Consider the following 19,800-nt stretch of genomic DNA (forward strand, 5'->3'; position numbering starts at 1 on the left):
AAAACCGCCAATACCTCCTCCCGCTCGATGTTAATATGTTCGAGTATATCACAGTCCCCCTGCCGTATTTCTATGTCTACATCGTCCTTCTCCATAGTGAAAACAATACAATAAATATTGATTGCCGTTTTCAGGCTGTAGCATAAACAAATAGTTTATGCTACAGCCTGAAAACGGCAATCAATATTTATTGTATTCTTTAGCTATGGTTTTAATTTTTTTTCATCCCATAGTGCATAGTCTTCCTTTGCAGCAACAGCAGTATTGATGAAAACAAACTTGTCACACATGAACACACTCCTATTGCATTTAACTATTTCTGATCAGTAATAACTATCATAAAAGAAAATCAACAATTCAGAGGAGGTGATGCAAATACACAATATTATGGACTTCTTACAATTCAATAAAAACAAATGAAATCTCTGGACCTTACAGCAATCTGCCTCCATACCACTCTTCTGATTCGATGTGGTATTCTCCACTCATCACAAGTACAAATATTCACTCAAAATACCTCTAACCCTTGATGTGGAACACAGTGGGGAAAAGATTTCTTTGTGCATGGTCATAAGTTTATGAAGGACAGATTTATGACTATTACAAGCATAGTGCAAAAAAATCTCCCCCCAATAATCTCATGATGGATGGGTCAGATTCTGAAATACAAAATTAAAAAACAATATTTCCATTTAAAATCTGAGGAGGACCTGGCGGATGCCAACTTCCAACCTGGACAGTCTTTTAGGACCCTCAGAGAAGCAAGAAAGAGCACTTTGGTCTTTCTCATCCTTTTTTCAAATGACAGCAAAGTCCCAATGCAGACTAAACTTATATGATGTGTCCAAATAATTTTCCTTCATGGTTCAGAATCTGTAGGCATGCAATGGAAGGGTTTCCATCTATTCTGTACAAGATCTGGGACCAGGCTATGAGATGGATTTGTGGCAAAAAGGGAAAATATTTCTGAGAGAGGGCTTGAACTACACTGGAGGAGGCAGCCTAATGGCAAGTCTCTGCAAAGTCCCTCACACGAGCACCTTAGTGGTTGGTGACAAGTAAACCTGGTTTACAGGCACTGAACTTGAACGTATATTGATAAGGAGAGTGAATGAGAGGAACAAAGCTCTAGAACTGGAAAATTAAATTGCATATTAAAGAGCTATATTATACTATTATGTTCACTGATATTCTCATTGTAACTGAAGTATATCATGTGAGTAATTTCAAAACCTTACCCATTGATGTGGCCTTTTGCATGCTTTGTTTCCAAATGACATCTGGATAGCACCTTTTTGTATCCTCTCATTCCTCCTGTCTTACTTTCCTTCTTACTTTCCCCTCATTCACTCCTTCTCCCATCTCTCATTTCTTCTTTCCATCTATTCATTCATACTATAATCCATTCCCTCTTTCCTTCTCATTTACCCATTCATTCCTTATTTTTTCTTTCTATCCACACCTGGAATACTGCATACAGTTTTGGTCTCCATACTTAAGAAAAGACATACTTGCTCTCAAGGCAGTACAAAGAAGGTTCACTCGGTTAATCCTGGGGATGAGGGGGTGGACATATGAGGAGAGGTAGAGTTCAGAAGAATGAGAGGCGATCTTATTGAAACATATAAGATTGTGAAGGGGCTTGATCGGGTGGATGCGGTAAGGATGTTCCCAAGGATGGGTGAAACTAGAACTAGGGGGCATAATCTTAGAATAAGGGGCTGCTCTTTCAAAACTGAGAGGAGGAGAAACTTCTTCACTCAGAGGGTAGTAGGTCTGTGGAATTTGCTGCCCCAGGAAGCTGTGGAAGCTACATCATTAAATAAATTTAAAACAGAAATAGATGGTTTCCTAGAAGTTAAGGGAATTAGGGGTTACGGGGAGCGAGCAGGAAATTGGACATGAATTTAGATTTGAGGTTAGGATCAGATCAGCCATGATCTTATTGAATGGCGGAGCAGGCTCAAGCGGCCGATTGGCCTACTCCTGCTCCTATTTCTTATGTTCTTATCCCTTTTACCCTCTCTCTCCTTGGAATTTCTCATTTTGCTGTCATTCCATCTGTTTCCCCTCATTCACTATCTGTCACTCCCATTGCCTCTTTCACACATTCCTTCTCTCCTTCCCTCAGTCCTGTTTTTCTTCCCTCTTTCCTGGTCTCATTTGCTTTCTCTCTCCCTCCATTTATCATTCCCTCCTCCCTCATTCCTTCATTCTCTTACTTCCTCTCACCTTGCTTTCTATTCTCTTTCTGCTCGTTGCTTTCATTTTCTTCCTCTTTCCTAGACTACATGTCTGATATCCAGACTTGGATAAGCTGCAATTTCCGCCAGTTAAATACAGGGAAGACCAAAGCCGCCTTCTTTGGCTCTTACCACAACTCCATACCTGCTACCAATTTCATCCCCCTCCCCAGCCATTGTTTCAGGTCAAACCAGACTGTTCACAGCCTCTGTGTTAAATGCAAGGAATCTTACACCACCAGGTTATAGTCCAACTGTTTTATTTGAAAATCACAAGCTTTCGGAGGCTTTCTCCTTCGTCAGGTGAGTGTGGGATTCGGATTCCATAGAAGGTTGTCGCATTTATAGTCAGAGAACAATACCTGGTGATTACAGATAATCTTTCCAACTGCCCGTTGTCAAGGCAATCAAAGTGTTCAGACAGAGAGATGTTACCTACAGGACCACCGAATACACAAATGGCCAGAACAAAAGTCAGACAGAGAGAGAGAGAGAAACATCCGAAAGGAAGAGAAAGACAGAGAATGACCCGTTGTATTAAAAACGGATAACTTTTTTTCGCTGGTGGGGTTACGTGTAGCGTGACATGAACCCAAGATCCCGGTTGAGGCCGTCCTCATGGGTGCGGAACTTGGCTATCAATTTCTGCTCGACGATTTTGCGTTGTCGTGTGTCTCGAAGGCCGCCTTGGAGAACACTTACCCGAAGATCGGTGGCTGAATGCCCTTGACTGCTGAAGTGTTCCACGACTGGGAGGGAACCCTCCTGTCTGGCGATTGTTGCGCGGTGTCCGTTCATCCGTTGTCGCAGTGTCTGCATGGTCTCGCCAATGTACCAGGAGAACAGCGTCCACGACACCACACAACCCTGCCACGGCAACCTCTGCAAGACATGCCAGATCATCGACACGGATACCACCATCACACGAGAAGACACCACCCACCAGGTACATGTTTCATACTCCTGTGACTCGGCCAACGTTGTCTACCTCATACGTTGCAGGAAAGGATGCCCCGGAGCACGGTACATTGGCGAGACCATGCAGACACTGCGACAAAGGATGAACGGACACCACGCAACAATCGCCAGACAGGAGGGTTCCCTCCCAGTCGGGGAACACTTCAGCAGTCAAGGTCATTCAGCCACCGATCTTCAGGTAAGCGCTCTCCAAGGCGGCCTTCGAGACACACGACAACGCAAAATCGTCGAGCAGAAATTGATAGCCAAGTTCCGCACCCATGAGGACGGCCTCAACCGGGATCTTGGGTTCATGTCACGCTACACGTAACCCCACCAGCGAAAAAAAGTTATCCGTTTTTAATACAACGGGTCATTCTCTGTCTTTCTCTTCCTTTCGGATGTTTCTCTCTCTCTCTCTCTCTCTCTCTCTCTCTGTCTGTCTTTTGTTCTGGCCATTTATGTATTCGGTGGTCCTGTAGGTAACATCTCTCTGTCTGAACACTTTGTTTGCCTTGACAACGGGCAGTTGGAAAGATTATCTGTAATCACCAGGTATTGTTCTCTGATTATAAATGCGGCAACCTTCCGTGGAATCCAAATCCCACACTCACCTGACGAAGGAGAAAGCCTCCGAAAGCGTGTGATTTTCAAATAAAACAGTTGGACTATAACCTGGTGTTGTAAGATTCCTTACATTTGTCAACCCCAGTCCATCACCGGCATCTCCACATCTGTGTTAAACGTCATTAAAGGTTCTGTGGCAAACTCACAAATCTGAAACAGGCAGTTCCACACCAATCTAGGGTATTGCTGATTATTCACTGGTCTGGCTCATTATTAAGACCTGGAAAGGTGCACCAATCATTGAGGGCTAGGATTTTTTCCATTCAGATCCAGCTAACTCTGCAAGTTGGTAGCCTGATGGGTAAGATAGTGTTGGGTAGAGAAGCAATGGGAAACTTAACAGTGATCTGTATTGGTAAACTCAGCTGTTTTCGCGGGTTAATGCCAGTCATACCGTTGCACACTTGAGGAGCAATTGGTTGTGTCTCTATGGAAAGAGTGTGTGTACTCCATGTTGGGCAAACAGAAACCCTTCCTCTGTAGGTTTCTCAGTAACTTGGTATAGAGACTCAAACATGGTGATGGGTTTCCATGCGTCACAGATACCCAGCTAAGCAAAAAAAATTAATTAAAACAAAAACTGAACAAATTTCAATTCTTTGTTGCAATTACCTGCTTGTTTTGAAATACTGAACACAATGTATAACCTACAGTAAAGTGTGATTATTTACTGAAAAATGCAATTATGAAACCAGCAGCCTAATATATAATTAAAAACAAATGTTACTACTGCAAGTTGAAAAAGTTAACTATCAACTCTATAAATTTCAAGTAGAATAAATTTTGTGGACACAATAATATATTTGCGACAGGAAAAAACTGGGAAGAAACAAACAGTTCTGTAAACCAAATTAAATTTTACTCAATTTTATATTAAAATCTTAGAGAACCTTGTTCAGATGTGCATTTACAGATGCCTGATTATTTCAAAACTTTATTTATTAACTTCCCCCCCAAAAATTGGAATGTCAAAGGAAGGAGAAAGAGAATCATCAATGTTTCAATCTCCCTCCTCAGATACGCCAGATGATGTGATTCAGAGAGACTATCTTGCTCAGCGAGGAGTCCATTTTACACTAGAAAATAAATCTTAAATACAAGTTCCTCCAATGGATGAGTCAGAACTTTCTCTAACTTAACACTGTCAAAAATGAAGCCATTCTGTTTAGCTTTTGCCACACATTCTGTATTGTGGCCGATTTCATCGCCGTCCCCGAATGCTTGCTCAAGGTAAGCCGAACAGCACGCAAGTTCAGTGGTCCTATGTGACGCTGAGCGGAGCTTGTAACCCCATACTCTATTCACCACCAAGACCAACTCTTTCCACTTCCATAGCATCACCTCCCACAACCTGACCTCATCTCACCACCGCTGAAATACATCTAGCTGTGGCTCAGTGGTAGCACCCTCTCCTTGAAAGTAGTGGGTTCAAGTCCCACTACAGAGACTTGAGCCCAAAATCTAGGCTGACACCTTAGTGCAGCAGAGGGAGTGCTGCATTGTCGGAGGTCCAATTTTCAGACGAGATGTTAAACCGAGGCCCTGTCTGCCATATCAGGTGGATGTAAACGATCCCATGGCACTATTTCGAAGAACAGCAGAGGAAATGTAGGGGAGGTGTCCTGGCCAACATTTATCCTTCAACCAACATCACTACAACAGGTTATCTGGTCATCATCTCATTGGTGTTTGTGGGACTTTGTTGTGCACAAATTGGCTGCCGCGTTTCCTACATTACAACAGTGACTTCACTTCAAAAGTACTTCATTAGCTGTAAAGTGCTTTGGGACTTCCTGAAGTCATGAAAAGCGCTATATAAATGCAAGTCTTTTTTTAGTTTTACACCTTTCACCACTCAAAGCTCAATCTCTCCCATACTCTTCTTGCCAGCCTCCTAAGCGCCATCCTACACAAACTCCAAATTGACCAAAACATCAATGGTCACATCCTACCCCATACTAAGTGGCCGGTCTCAGAAAATCCAGCAAATGCACATCGGAATTGCCATCCAGTGTGCTACATCTGCGCATCGGGAACTGGCAATGTGAGTACCCCTCGAATGCCAATGTAAAAACAGCTATAGTTACAGGAAGAGAGGAGATTTTAAAAAACTTTTGTCCATGAACATTACAATGGGAGATCAACAAGTTATATCATAAAGACCAATACTCACACAACCACCAGCAAGTATTTCTGCTGGGAATGGGATGGAGCCATCTTTCCGATAAAACCTGTCTTTTACAAAATCATTCATCTATAATGGAATAAAATATTTTGAAATAAGTTTTATAAAATGTATCTGCAAAATCTATTCATATTGAACTGTTAACAGTACTATAGACAGCACATATATTAATATTTTAATATACTAAATTTCTCCAGGTACTGTAAAACTTCATAGATACTCAGCTGTGATTCTCCCACAGTCAAACAGCATACTGGTATTATCCAGTCACAGATACAAAGATACTTCCTTGGGCAAGATACCAAAGAAGTATCATCTTCCAAGAAACAATATCCACTGTGAGTCACTGCCTTTCATTTCTGGAACCTGGATTCAAATCCAGCTCAGAATGGTGGGATGAAAATCTCCTGTGTTTGTTGGCTGCAAGAGCCCAATGTCAAATGAGTTTGGGCAGTCTCAATTGAGTTTACAGTAGACATGGGCCTATAGCATAAAACAGTCCTTAATCCTGGCTGGTGTGGAAAATAGAAAAGAAAATCACACAATTGGAGATGCTCTTTTGGGCTTGGGGATTAGGCACATTCTTGGGGTAGAGTACAGGGAACTTTGGCTGTGCTATAACTGACTTAGGATGCTTGATGCCAACACTGGGTGCCTGAAATGGGAAGAATTCCATTCCCCAGCACTAACATCTCTCACCTTGATCACAACATTTTAGAGAGGGAAAAGACAGAAAATTAGAGGGGAAACTAGTGGAAAAATATGTTTGTCGTTTCTAACACAGAACATCTACAAAATTTGATGTCCTATAGATTCTAAATGACAACTATACACTGGAATTAAGGAAACTAAAGTAGTTATGCTTGCAGTGGCAAACAAGCTGTTTTTGACAAAGTATCTTACTGGCACATATGGCAAAATGTTTATAGGATTCAACATAAGGTTATATCATATCAAAGTCTCTTTGCATTTAGCTTGCTGAAAACTTAGATACAGTACTAGAGGATTAGAAAACCTATACAATAAGCATGCCATGATATTTTGTGAAGTTATATATTAACTTCAAGTATAAATTTACAGCACTTACACTAAGTTTTATAGCTTTCTCTGGTGCCACACCCATCAGCTGTGGTAACAGGCCTGTATTGGAGTCAGACATAAGGATTAGGTTTATTTGTATCAATCAATGCAAATATACTTCCTTTTTGGAAAAAAAACTACTTCTGTATTATTATGGCTAAAAACCACCAGCAAGCTAATGAAAGCAGGGACAGCAGCAGTTCTGGTTTCTTTAAAATGATTTTATTTCTTCAAACCAGCAGAAAATGCCCCAGGAAAGATGAAAAGAAAAACTGTGAATGCTGGAAATTGGAAATAAAAACAGAAATTGCTGGAAATTCATAGTCAATCACAACTAAAGAGAATAATATTTGGGGGTGAACATATCTGCATAATGACATAAATCTGCATAATGATGTATACTCCACTGTGAGCATAGAATCAAAGAATGTTACAGTAATGAAGTGGGCCATTCGACCCATCAAGGCTGCACCAGTGTTTTTCTCCACATGAACCAGTCTAATCCAACTATCCTACTCACTCTCATACCCGTTAATGTTCTTTTCTCCCCCCAAACAGCTAATTCGCTTAACGAAACTTATGGATTCTGTAGCAGAGAATTCCACATTCTAATCAAAGGATTTTTTTTCAATCTCACCAATCACCAATTTTTTTTTTTAAAAAGTGGAGTTATTTTGCACTTCAATTTTGTACTAGAAAATGGAACTCAGTTTCAGCATCAAACATTCCCAGATCTAGTACAGTACAGCCTAGAAACAGGCTAAAGCTCCCATTACTATGTTGTAACAATACCTCTTTTTAATTTCTTGGGATGTGGGCAAAACTGGCAAGGTTGTATTTAATATCCATCTTTAGTCGTCCTAAGCAGGTGATAGCAGACCCTCTTCTTGAGCAAAAATTGCTTCAACAACTGAGTGGCTTGTTAGGCCACTTCAGTGGGCATTCAGAGTCAACCACGTAAACTGGGCCTGGAGTTATTATATATATATATATATATATATATATACACACACACACCACACACACACACACATATATAGGCCAAACTAGGTAGAGGTGGCAGGTTCCCTTCTCTGAAGGACATTACTTTGTTTTTTACGATGATTTGGTGGGAGTTGAACTCAACACCTCTGGGTTACTAGTCCAGTACCATAACCGCTACACTTCTGTAGTCTCAGTCCCAACCAGAAGAGCATCCCCTAATATACCAGTGTGACATTTTTCCATTTCTCTTTGTCCTCTCAATGAGATTGCCATTAAGTACCAAATTAGGGAAAGTTTTGTGTTTTATGCCATACCCAGTAGGAACCGGATTGAGGCTGCACACACTCATTTCACAAAGAACCCTTATGGCCAGCAAAGGGGATTTCATCCCTTCAGTATGGGCTGGAATCAAAGCCAGAAGTGAAAGGACAATGTGCTAAGTGAAAGGACAATGTGCTAACCCACTGTGCACTCATTCCCCTACATTTTAATCGTAACATATTTTTTGAATCGATGATCCAATATGCATTTTTGAATTAAGCAACAGGCAAAGTGCATTTTAAGTTCTACACACCACTGTATAAAGTATCAAGCCACAGACACAGACACATACATTAAAGTTTGAGGAAACATAGAATCACAGAAAGGTCACAGCACGGAAGGAGGCCATTCGGCCCATCAGTCCAAGCCGGCTCTATGCAAGAGCAATCCAGCTAGTCCCACTCCCCCGCGGCCCTGCAATTTTTTTTCTTTCAAGTATTTATCCAGTTCCTTTTTGAAGGCCATGATTGAATCTGCCTCCACCGCCCCCGGGAAGTGCATTCCAGATCCTAACCACTCGCTGTGTAAAAAAGTTTTTCCTCATATCATCTTTGGTTCTTTTGCCATTCACCTTAAATCTATGCCTGCTGGTCCTCGACCATTCTGCCAAGATTAACTTTCTAGATCCAGATATGTTCTCAATTATCTATTTTGCAGGATTCACATAAATAAATTACTGAGCGTCAGATTAATAACTTTTTTGCTTTGTTCTATCCTCATCTGTTAATTTAATTTTGGATCTTATTTAAATTTGATCAATGACAGCACCCCAGGAATGTGTGTGGCCGGAGGGGGGTGGGAGAGACGATTCTACCATGAACAAATTACAAAGGATTATGCTGCGAGTTAATCACAATATTCCTAATGGTGAGATATAACTTATATCTGTAAAAATAAATTAATCCAACCTGATTATCTGGCCTTCATGTTCCATGGGTCACCTATACCATTGCAGTGCTTTATAAATAAGTGAGCAGAGCTGTTTGGTCTCAAGTGGTCTTAAACCCAGCTTACTTATGCATATGTTTTCCAGTTCTGGGCTGAGTACTTTGAACTCATTCTCAAAGCAACTCTTCTGTGTTGAGACATAACAAAAAAAAATTCCGATTGCAACATAATTTTTTGGAATTCAACTAAAAGCATCTCAAGTTAGAACATGCACTAGTGTTTTGGAGATTATTGGAAGCAAGTTTCCATTAAGACATGGGAAGAACCTGATGAATAATAGTCGCCCCTAGCAGTCCTAGTACTCCAACACAGAGCCTTGGAAGAATTTCCTAAATATCTGAAAAGACTACACCCTAGCAGCGTGACAGTTACCAGTTGAGGTAGAAATCGGGCCTAAGTTCCACACCAGCAATTCCTGCTATAAAGAAAATAGAGGACATAGCTAAATTCTGAAGTTACTGAAGTCAATATTCAGACCAGAGAGCTGCAGAGCGCCTAGGAGAAAGAGGAGATTTATTCCTGAAGCTTGCATTGCGCTTCATCAGGCCATCAGGCCAAGGTCGGAGAGGTCGGAGTGAGGAGGGGAGTAAAAGCGGCAGACTGCAGGTAGCCTGGGGACGCACCTGCAGACAGAATGGAGGTAACATGGCAAAGCAGTCACCTAATCTGTGGTTGCTCTCCTCATTGTAGAGGACACATCACCATGAGCATTGAATACAATAACCTGGATTAGAGAAAGTACACATAAATTACTGCTTCACATGGAAGGAGTGTTTGAGCCCTAGAAAACGGTGTGGGAGGTGGTGATTGGACAGATAATGCACCTCCTACAGTTGTATGGCAAGGTGTAAGTTGGTTGGTAGGTGAATGAATAAGGGTGATGTGGAGGGATTGGTCATGCCAGAAAGTTGAGAAGGGAGGGAGACGATGTGACTGATAGGTGGATGATGTTGTAAGTGGCGGAAATGCAATGATCTGACGAATGCAGAAGCTGGTGTGTTGAAACATGAGGAGTGGGGGACTCTGTCACAGTTGAGGGGAGGGGGTCAGGACAGAGGCACGGAAAATGGGACAGACTCAGTCAAGGGTCCTGTAGTCCACTGCAAAGGGGTATCCTCGGCTGAGAAAAAAGGAGGACATTTCAGAAATTCTGGCGTGGAAGCTAGTATCATCAGAGCAGATTCAATGGAGACTGAGAAACTGCGAGAAAGAGAGGGAGTATTTACAGGAAGTGGGGTGGGAAGAAGCATACTCCAGGTAGTTATGGGAGTTGGTGGGCTTGTAATAGATGTCAGTGGAAAGCCCATCATCAGAGATATAGAGAGAAGGCCAGGAAGGGAAGAGTCAGAGATGGATCATGTGAAGGTGAAGTTGGAAATATAGCAACAACAAGAAGCAGCACCATCAAAATCGTTAATGTACCAGAAAATATCAGGGAGGGGGCCTCAGCAGGATTGGAACAAAAAATGTTCAACATATTCTACAAAAAGAAAGGCATAGCTGGGACCATGCAGAATCCCACAGCATCACCTTTTATCTGGAGGAAGGGAGTGTAGTTAAGAGAGAAGTTGTTTAAGGTTTACCATGATTGGGTCAACAAGTGCAGCCAGATTTAGCAAAATTGAAGCACATAGGGTTAATGGGGTAGTGGCAGCGTGAACACAAAATTGGCTAAGAGACAGAAAGCAGAGAGTAGTGGTGAACAGTTGTTTTCAGACTGGAGGGAAGTATAGAATGGTGTCCCTCAGGAGTCGGTATCAGGACCACTGTTCTTTTTGATATACATTAATGACCTGGACTAGGGTATACAGGGTGTAATTTCAAAGTTTGCAGATGACATGAAACTCAGAAATGCAGTAAACAGTGAGGGGCATAGTAGCAGACTTCAGGAGGACATAGACAGACTGGTGAAATGGGCAGACATGTGGCAGATGAAATTTAATGCAGAGAAGTGTAAAGTGATGTATTTTGTAAGAAAGAATGAGGAGAGGCAATATAAATTCAATGGCACAATTTTAAAGGGGGTGCAGGAACAGAGAGACCTACAGGTTCACATATACAAATTCTTGAAGGTGGCAGGACAAATTGAAAAGGCTGTTAAAAAGGCATATGGGATGCTTGGCTTTATAAATAGAGGCAAGAAAGTTATGCTGAACCTTTATAAATCACTGAATCAAAAGCAAAATACTGCAGATCCTGGAAATCTGAAATATAAACAGAAAATGTTGGAAATACTCAGCAAGTCAGGCAGCCTCTGTGGAGAAAGAATCAGTTAATGGGGTCAATTTTGGATGGCCAAGCGGGTGTGGCCGAGGCGCTCCTAAAATTGGGGATTCTCGAAGTGGGTCCGGAGCTCGGCTCCAAACAGTCTACTGCCGGGTTCCCCAGTGACGCGCTTAGATGCGCGCACAGCCCCCGCATGCGGGACTCCCACTGGCAATTAAAGCCGGCGGGATCCCACTTAAAGCAATTAATTAGATAGTTCAGGTCTTCTGCAGACTTGATTGACATGATATTTTAGGAGGGGTGGCATTTTCATCTCAACAGAGCGTGTTTCCCCTGCTGGGGGAAACACTCGCAGTTGAAACAGACGTGTTGCAGTCATCAGCCAATGGGAGCTGCAACAGTCCATTTGACAGGGGGGGGGGGGGGGGGAGGAGACCCTCACTCATTGCAGGAGGCCACTCTGTCACTTTAGACAAAGTTTGGCCTCCACCACCCTCCTAACAATAAAATGCATCAACTTGGAACCTCAACCCCAGTGTGCAGACACATTTACCTACCTTGCGGACCCCCTCAAACGTACATCTTCCGGATGGGGGCCGCCATAGCTGCAGTCGTGACCTCCTCGGAGGACGAACAGCATCACCAGCCTCGCCGGCCACCTCAGACACGTGGAGCTCCACAACACAGTGCTGTGACACATTCACCTGCACAGCAGGAGGGAGGGCAACCGCAGAGAGAGATGCGTCGCAGAAGTCACTACCCTCAGGGTCTACAGACTGAGGCTCAGCTTCCTGGACCTCTCGAGGAGCAGTGCATACGGAGGCTCAGAGTCACTCGACATGTAGTCGTGGATATCTGCAGCCTCCTTGATGCCGAACTGCTCCCAGCTGGCCCGAGCACCATCTTCTTACCTGTCGCTGTCAAAGTCACCACTGCCCTCAACAACTCCTCCTCCAGATCCTTCCAGGGTGCCACCGGGGACATCGCCGGCGTCTCTCAGTCGTCTACACAAAAGAGCCCTGCAAAAACCTACACCCACTCTCAGTGACCCAATGAGTGGCATCAGGTTTGGGTCTTCATGGTGATCCTCAGGAAAGGGAATTATTGCACAAGCCAGACAAGATTTGCAAAGACGTGGCAGTAGTGGTGATAACAACATTTAATGTGAGTGGCAAAAGAAACAAATTTAAATGAAAAACATGACATTCTGTCATACACCCTTGTGCATCCCCTTTGCGCTCACAAAACCTTAGCCATACGTATACAGGAACCCCTACGTGGTGCTACCCCTATGGCTTCAGCAGACGTAGTGGCAGGTTGCTCTTGTCCGTGCCCTGACTGATGAGATGCTTTGCGCAGACACCCTCTGGGTTTCGGTGCCCGTGAGGGCCCCTCCAAAGACTGCTCCACATGCACCTGTGCAGGGACAGACTTGACCACCTGAAGAGGGAGCAGCATTGCGGATACTGGTCGAGGGGGGGCAACGGGTGAGACGTGGGAGCGCTTTGAGTAGCGTCCCCACTTCCATGTCCCCTTTTGCCATCATCCCTCTCCTGGGCCAGGCCCACATTACTCCTTCAACCCTGCTGGACGACAGTTTGGAGGACATGTGTGAAGCCTTGTAAGGCCAGTTGTAAGGTATCTGTCCGCCTGTTTAAGGAGGCGGAATGTTGCTCACCCTGAATCCGAACGGCCGTTGTCAGGGCCTGAATGGACTCATTGTTGAGCCATGCTTGAAGCTCGAGGGAGGCTAGCCTTCTCTCCATCGCAGTCATTCCCGCACTTATCCGCGACACTATCTCAGAGATGCCTTCACGTCCCTGTGACAGCATCTCTGAGATACCCTCCTGTACCTGTGCCACCATTCCACTCATGCAGGAGTTGGACTCTTCCATCCTCTGCGCGATTGTGGAGAGTGCGCGTGGCAACTGTTCCAGTACGTCGGCAATGTGCTGCTGCCCCTCGATGACTCTCCTTTTCATGGCTGGCCCCCAGGGTTCAGCATCTGGGTCCAGCTGAGCAGAGCCTGGAAGAGTGCTCCCACCGTCACAGACTCTCCACGGCTGCCCCTGCCACCAGGGTCTGCTCGTACTCACATGTGTGTGGGGACTCACCATGTGCAAGCCCAACTAAGTGAGGACGGGGACCCACTGAGGTGTGTGTATCTGCGCTGGTGGATGGCTGGCTCAGATGTGACGATGCATCCTCAGAGGCTGGCAGGTCCTCTGAGGAGTCGCCCTCCGCAGTCACGGCGGTCGCAGATGGCCCTGCAAGAGAACAGAAAGCAATATTAGGCATGTGGACAGATGTTGAGGTGTTGCAGATGCCAAGTGATGTTAAGATCATTCGCTATCATGAGCGCTGAGTGTTAGATTTCTGTCACCAGCCGCTTGTGCGCTCCCAGTCTTGGCGTCTGCCACGGACAGGCACTCCAGCGTACGGCTTATTTCGAGTACCTGCTGCTCTGCATCGGTGAGGACCACCTGGTGTGGCGGGCCCCCTCCGGTCCTTGCCCTCTCTTCTCCTACCAAGGCAAAACACAGAGAGGCGTGATTGAGTGATGGTTGCATAGTGACCCGCTGCATGCATTGGTGTGGGTGGGGGTGACTGTGAGGGAGATGCATGGGAGGGTGCGTGTGAGACATAGCCATGAGGTTGTATGAGGATTAGGTTGCGTGGTAGTGTTCGAATGGGAACTGGGGCGGTGAGTACGTGCAGGCAAGGTGAGGATGATGGTTGAGTGGATGTGAGGAGTGATGCGAGAGCACATTGTGGTGGCAGTGCAGAAGGAGTTGTGTGGTGGTGGAGGTGATGTGGAAGACGGAGTGTGGGAGAATGCGCAAGTATACTCACTTTGGCTGACCTGGTTAGGTCATTAAAGCACTTCCTGCACTGGATCCAGGTTCGGGAGATGTTACTGCTGCTGGTGACCACCTCTGCCACCTTGAGCCAGGCCTTCTTGGTGGCAGAAGCAGGCCACTTCCTCCCGTCCGCTGGGGAAAAACGTTTCCCTCCTCCTCCTCCTCCTCCTCCTGACCCCACCGAGCAGCACCTGGAGTGAGGAGTCTGAGAACCTTGGAGCAGCTTGCCTCTGGCCTGCTCCATGCTGCCAATATGGTTCTTTGCTGCAGGAGAAGCATTGGAGGACTGCCCCTTTAAATAGGGCGTCTCCTGCTGACAGCCTATGATGCGGTTACCCACGTGCCCAGTCAACCCCCCGCCTCCCTCATGATATTGGGACCAATGTTTCAGGTCAGAATTCAGAATTAACAAAAGGTCTTCGACCTGAAACATTAACTCTTTCTTTCTCCACAGATGCTGCTTGACTTGCTGAGTATTTCCAGCATTTTCTGTTTTTATTATATAAATCACCAGTTAGGCCTCAGCTAGAGTATTGTGTCCAATTCTGGGCACCAAACTTTAGGAAGGATGTCAAAGCCTTAGAGAGGCTGCAGAGGAGATTCACTAGAATGGTACCAGGAATGAGACACTTTAGTCTCTTAGTCACATGAAGAGACTAGAGAAGCTGGGATTGTTCTCCTTCGAGCAGAGAATGTTAAGGAGAGATTTAAAATTGTGAGGGGTTCTGATAGAGTAAATAAAGAGAAACTGTTTAAACTGGCAGGAGGGTTGGTAACCAGATAGGCAAAAGAATCAGAGGAGAGATGAGGAGGATTTTTTTTACGCAGCGAGTTGTTATGATCTGGAATGCACTGCCTGAAAGGGTGGTGGAAGCAGATTCAATAGTAACTTTCAAAAGGGAACTGGATAAATACTTCAAAAGGAAAAAAATGCAGAGCTATGGGGAACAGGACTAATTGGAGAGCTCTTTCAAAGACCCAGCACAGGCGCGATGGGCCGAATGGCCTCCTTCTGTGTTGTATGATTCTAAGACAAAGGAGGGTTCTGCTGGATGGGGACTGGTTGGGCTGCTGTTCAAGGAAGAAGTAGACGGCTTGCAGGCATTTCCTGAGGGATAGAGGTGTGGAGTCACTAAGTCCATGGTGAAAAGACTACAATTGGGACCAAAGAATCTGGAATCGTGAAACTGGGAGAGGCATCCAAGGGAGCTGCAAATATAGGTGGGTAGAGACTTGACAAAGGGAAAAGAACAGCATCAAGATGAAAGGAACTCAATTCAGTCAATGTTACAAATTTCAGGTCTGCTTTAGATATTCTCCTAGTTACAGTGGTGTTGGTCACTCCCATTTATTGGTCCAAGTGTCTTACATTTAAGAGTGTGCCTGTATTCCGCAATATCTAGTTATACATAGCGTAAGCAGGGGGTATAATAATAGGACCCCATTATGATCCGAACTGGATAGCACGGCCCAGAAATTCGGATGGGTCTATTTTTTGGGACGCAGGGCTCATTCCCTGGGCCTGAATGGTGAGTCACGAGGCTCACCAAATATTGGGCCGCGGGCTTCATTATAATGGAGCCAACATGGCATCAGAGCCTGCCGGCAAAGAGTTGTGCCATATCGGGCCCTTGCTAGCACCACAGTGGCCCTCAAGTAAGTGGGTCCAGGGGTTGGGGTGGGCCGGGGGTCTGGATTTGGGGTGGGGAGAGCACTCCTGCTCCTCTAGGCTCCACACTCAGATAAGTAAATGTAAAAAAACTTACCTTGTCAGTCGCAGGTGATCCCAAGGTCAGGTTTCCATGAGTGCAGCTGGCGCTGGGGCTAGCTGCCTCATCTCTAACCAATCCTGTAGAGGGACCTCAAACAGGCATCAGGCCCTTTATTTGTATATGCAAAAGGTCTAACGCCTTCAGGAGTCGGTAAAGAATGCCAATTTTTTTCCTTTCCTAATATGGCAGCTGGCACACTTCCGGATGGAAGCTCCTGCCCGCCATATTAGGGGCTTGGTAGGTCAGTTAGCGCCTGAAAAACCGGTGCTACAAGGCCAAATTTACAGGCCCATGTCTTTCGCATACGCCCTCACATGCGAATCTCAAATATTTCACCCGGCGGACTGAGGAACACTGATGAAACAAGGCCAGATATGAATCGTTAAGCTGCTTTGTTTTACAGACAGGAAGTGAACATAGAGTATGGTGAAAACGTGGAACTCGCTACCACATGAAGTGGTTGAGGCAAATGGCACAGATGCTAGATAAGGAAATGAGAGAGAAAGGAATAGAAGGATATGTTCATAGGGTTAGATGAAGTAAAGAGAGTGGGAGCAGGCTTGTGTGGAGCATAAACACCGGCATTGACCTGTTGGGCCGAATAGCCCGTTTCTGTGCTGTAAATTCTATGTAATTCTATGTAAAGAGTAACAGTTGTAAACGAACCTCAATTCACTCAATTTCATGTCTCTTCTCAAAGAATGAGAGAAAAAACCTCTCAGTCTCCAGTTTACAAACTGACTGAATGCCCACATGTCTCTTTTCGCTCTGTGCATTCAAAGGAAATGGAAGGGTGGTGCCTCCAACTTCTTTCCTGTTCAGGGATTCACCAGTAAACCAACTACCTCTTCTCCCAAGAGTATCTTCTCAGCAAACACCTCATTCACATGAACAGAATCACCCCAACCATAATAGACGTGGATCTTTTGTTAGGCTGTCTGAGGTAAGATAACAAATTCCTTAATGTCCCCTGTTGTTGAAACCTCTACAATTAACACCTCAACAACCGCCCCCCCCACCCCACCCCGTCTCAGACGTTGCAGCTTGTAGCTTTTTAAATTACCGTTTTTAAACACAACACTTAAACATAACTGATGATACAAATCCTTTCTGTGAAAAAAGGATCAAATAACCTGAAGTGTGACAGTGGAACAGGAGCAGGCTCAAATAATTAGTCTACCAGGACAATCCTTTTTTGGGGAGGAGGTGGAAATTGGTTGAGCGAGATTGGGGAACTATGAGGCTGGAGGCAGTGGGAGGAAGATCTCCCGAAGAGATGAGATTAGCAGCAGTCTGGGAAATAATGACGTGGTGTATGGTCATGGTAATCTTTCCAGATTTTTCTGTTTTTATTTCAGATTTTTATCAATTGCAAAATCTTTCGTATCCTAGATACCTTGGTTTCTAACTCAGCAATTATTTGCATAATTCTTTATACTGATGCTTCAACAATCTTTGACCTGTTTGTTAAGGAAACGTATCCCATTAAACTGTAAAACTGGGAGCCTATCCTAAATGGATTCAGTTATCCCAGGTAGCTGAAGCAATGCAGGCCTGTAAAGTATTACTGCTACATTTGGGTTGAATTTTATGATCCAGGCATACTTCAGATATATTTTTGCGTCCAATCCAAAGTTACACACCTATGTGCTAACCCACACTCCCCATGAACTATAATATGACCTTATCCGTGTAGTAAGGTGGACTAGCAGAGCACAAGATAAACAATGAACCCATTTACCATGAGGTACAGATTGGAAACAATCTGGATTATCACTTTAAATTCACGATCTCTCTGACTGACGGACAAACACCACTTTGGCAGAGTGTATATCTTAAGCTACAAATCAGATTTATTTAGAATAAAAATTAAACACAAGCAAGAGAAAGCACAGATACAGCTAGAAAAGATACTGAGGTAGGTACAGGACTTCTGTTTTGAACATCGATTTGGGGCTAAACTAGCAGAAGAAAATAAAGAATGATAGTGAGTATGGAAGCATGCAGGGTGTTTTCATTAACATCCCCAATTTGCATTGTGAATTTGCAATAGTTTCAGAAATAATTGTGAGAAGAAGGGATGGCAGGCACATGTGCTGTTCGGTCATTGCTAAAGCCCCAACAACAATCCATTACTCGATTGTTTTTTCCCATCCATCTACTGAAAAGTGGGTAGGAGAAACAACAATCTACCATCAAAATAACTGAATAAGGAGTTAGACATGCAGGTCTCAGGAGAGTTGAAGATGAACAGCCATGCAGCTGTGAGTGTAGGAAGGGTGGAATTAGAGAGGAATGATGTGTTCAACATCAAAAGGGAAGCCACTAATTGTGGACTTTCCTGGATTTGTGGAGCAACTTGGAAGAGTACGTATGCATCAGGAGAGGGATTGGGTAACCATGCACAAAGAACACAGGAGAGAGAAAGCAACAAAGCATGACAGCTGTGAAGTCTGCACGTCATAGGTCTTTAGAATATCTTAACTGTTGGACAAGGATGAGGACAGCAACATGGGGTAGAACAAAAATGAGGAATATCACCATGCAGCAAGAAGGTACCCATGCAGATAAAAGAAACTATCCAAGAGAACAAACAGATGGCAGTTATGTAGATTTGATAATTAGGGTGATAGATAGTCTATTTTGCAGCTCCAGCCTGAACCCTGAATGATGTATCACCTTCTAGGGTACAGAGCGTAATAGAGTTAGTGAATAAACTTGGTATGGGCAGGAGAGCAGCTAGAAGTTGAACGTAACAAGAATCAATGACATAGCAACGGTAGAATGGAGGTCTTGCAAAGTGACTTTGAAGAGTTAAGATGCAAGGGGGGTGATTTTAGGAGGCAAATGTGGGTGCGTTGGGGCTCCGAAAATTGCGCAAATCCTGTTCGGGTTCGGAAGCCGGCTCCAACCTGCTGACTTCTGAGTTTCCCAGGGACCCACATGTGTGCGCACGGGCGGCCCGAAAACAGCAATTAAAGCCGGCGGGATGACAGTTGAAGAGCCAAATGTACCTCAGGTACTTAAGGCACTTTACCTGTGACAGATTAAGTAGTTGGAAAGATTTTTTAAAAAATTTACCTGGACTGCTTGCCCTCCGCTTCTGATTCACGCCTGGTGAAACCAGGGCCGGATCAGGGAGAAAGAAACTAAATAAATTAAATTAAAAAACCACACAAGGAAGTGAAAACACTAAATGTGCCTACCTTTGAAACCTGCTGCAATGTCCGATGTTCCCCTCTTCACCCCCCCAATCTTCCCCTTTTCCCCCCACCAACCCGATCTTCCAGTCCAGCGGCGGATCTTCCATTCTCTCCCACCCTGGTCTTCCGTTCCAGCGCCGGATGACGTCTGGCTCTCTCTCTTCTCGCCCTCACCACCACCCCCCCTCCCCTTGCAGCTCCTGATAGCAGCCAGCCTGTCAATCAGGCTAGCTGCCGGGCGCGAAACCTGCAGAGGACGTTAACCACTATCAATCAACGTGCGATCGCTTCGGAAACGGTAAGTTTGGTTCATGCGGATTTGCCACGCGCCCAATCGCCCCCCCACTGCCATCCTGCCTCCCCGCTAATATTGGGGCCAAGATGTCGGGGGTG

General features: G+C 44.7%; 1 protein-coding gene across 1 annotated transcript in view; it reads right to left on the reverse strand.

Annotated features, from left to right (window-relative positions):
- The window catches only part of LOC137332264 (electrogenic aspartate/glutamate antiporter SLC25A13, mitochondrial), a 150,667-nt gene that overhangs the window by 28,585 nt on the left and 102,282 nt on the right, over window positions 1-19,800 (reverse strand). Inside the window, exons 13-14 of the mRNA XM_067995972.1 lie at window positions 7,100-7,152; window positions 6,001-6,081 (exon numbers count right to left, since the gene is read on the reverse strand). Coding sequence (XP_067852073.1) covers window positions 6,001-6,081; window positions 7,100-7,152 — 134 coding nt within the window. The remainder of the gene's footprint in view (window positions 1-6,000; window positions 6,082-7,099; window positions 7,153-19,800) is intronic.

Source organism: Heptranchias perlo, chromosome 2 (genome assembly GCF_035084215.1).
Source record: "Heptranchias perlo isolate sHepPer1 chromosome 2, sHepPer1.hap1, whole genome shotgun sequence".
NCBI classification, from domain to species: Eukaryota; Metazoa; Chordata; class Chondrichthyes; order Hexanchiformes; family Hexanchidae; genus Heptranchias; species Heptranchias perlo.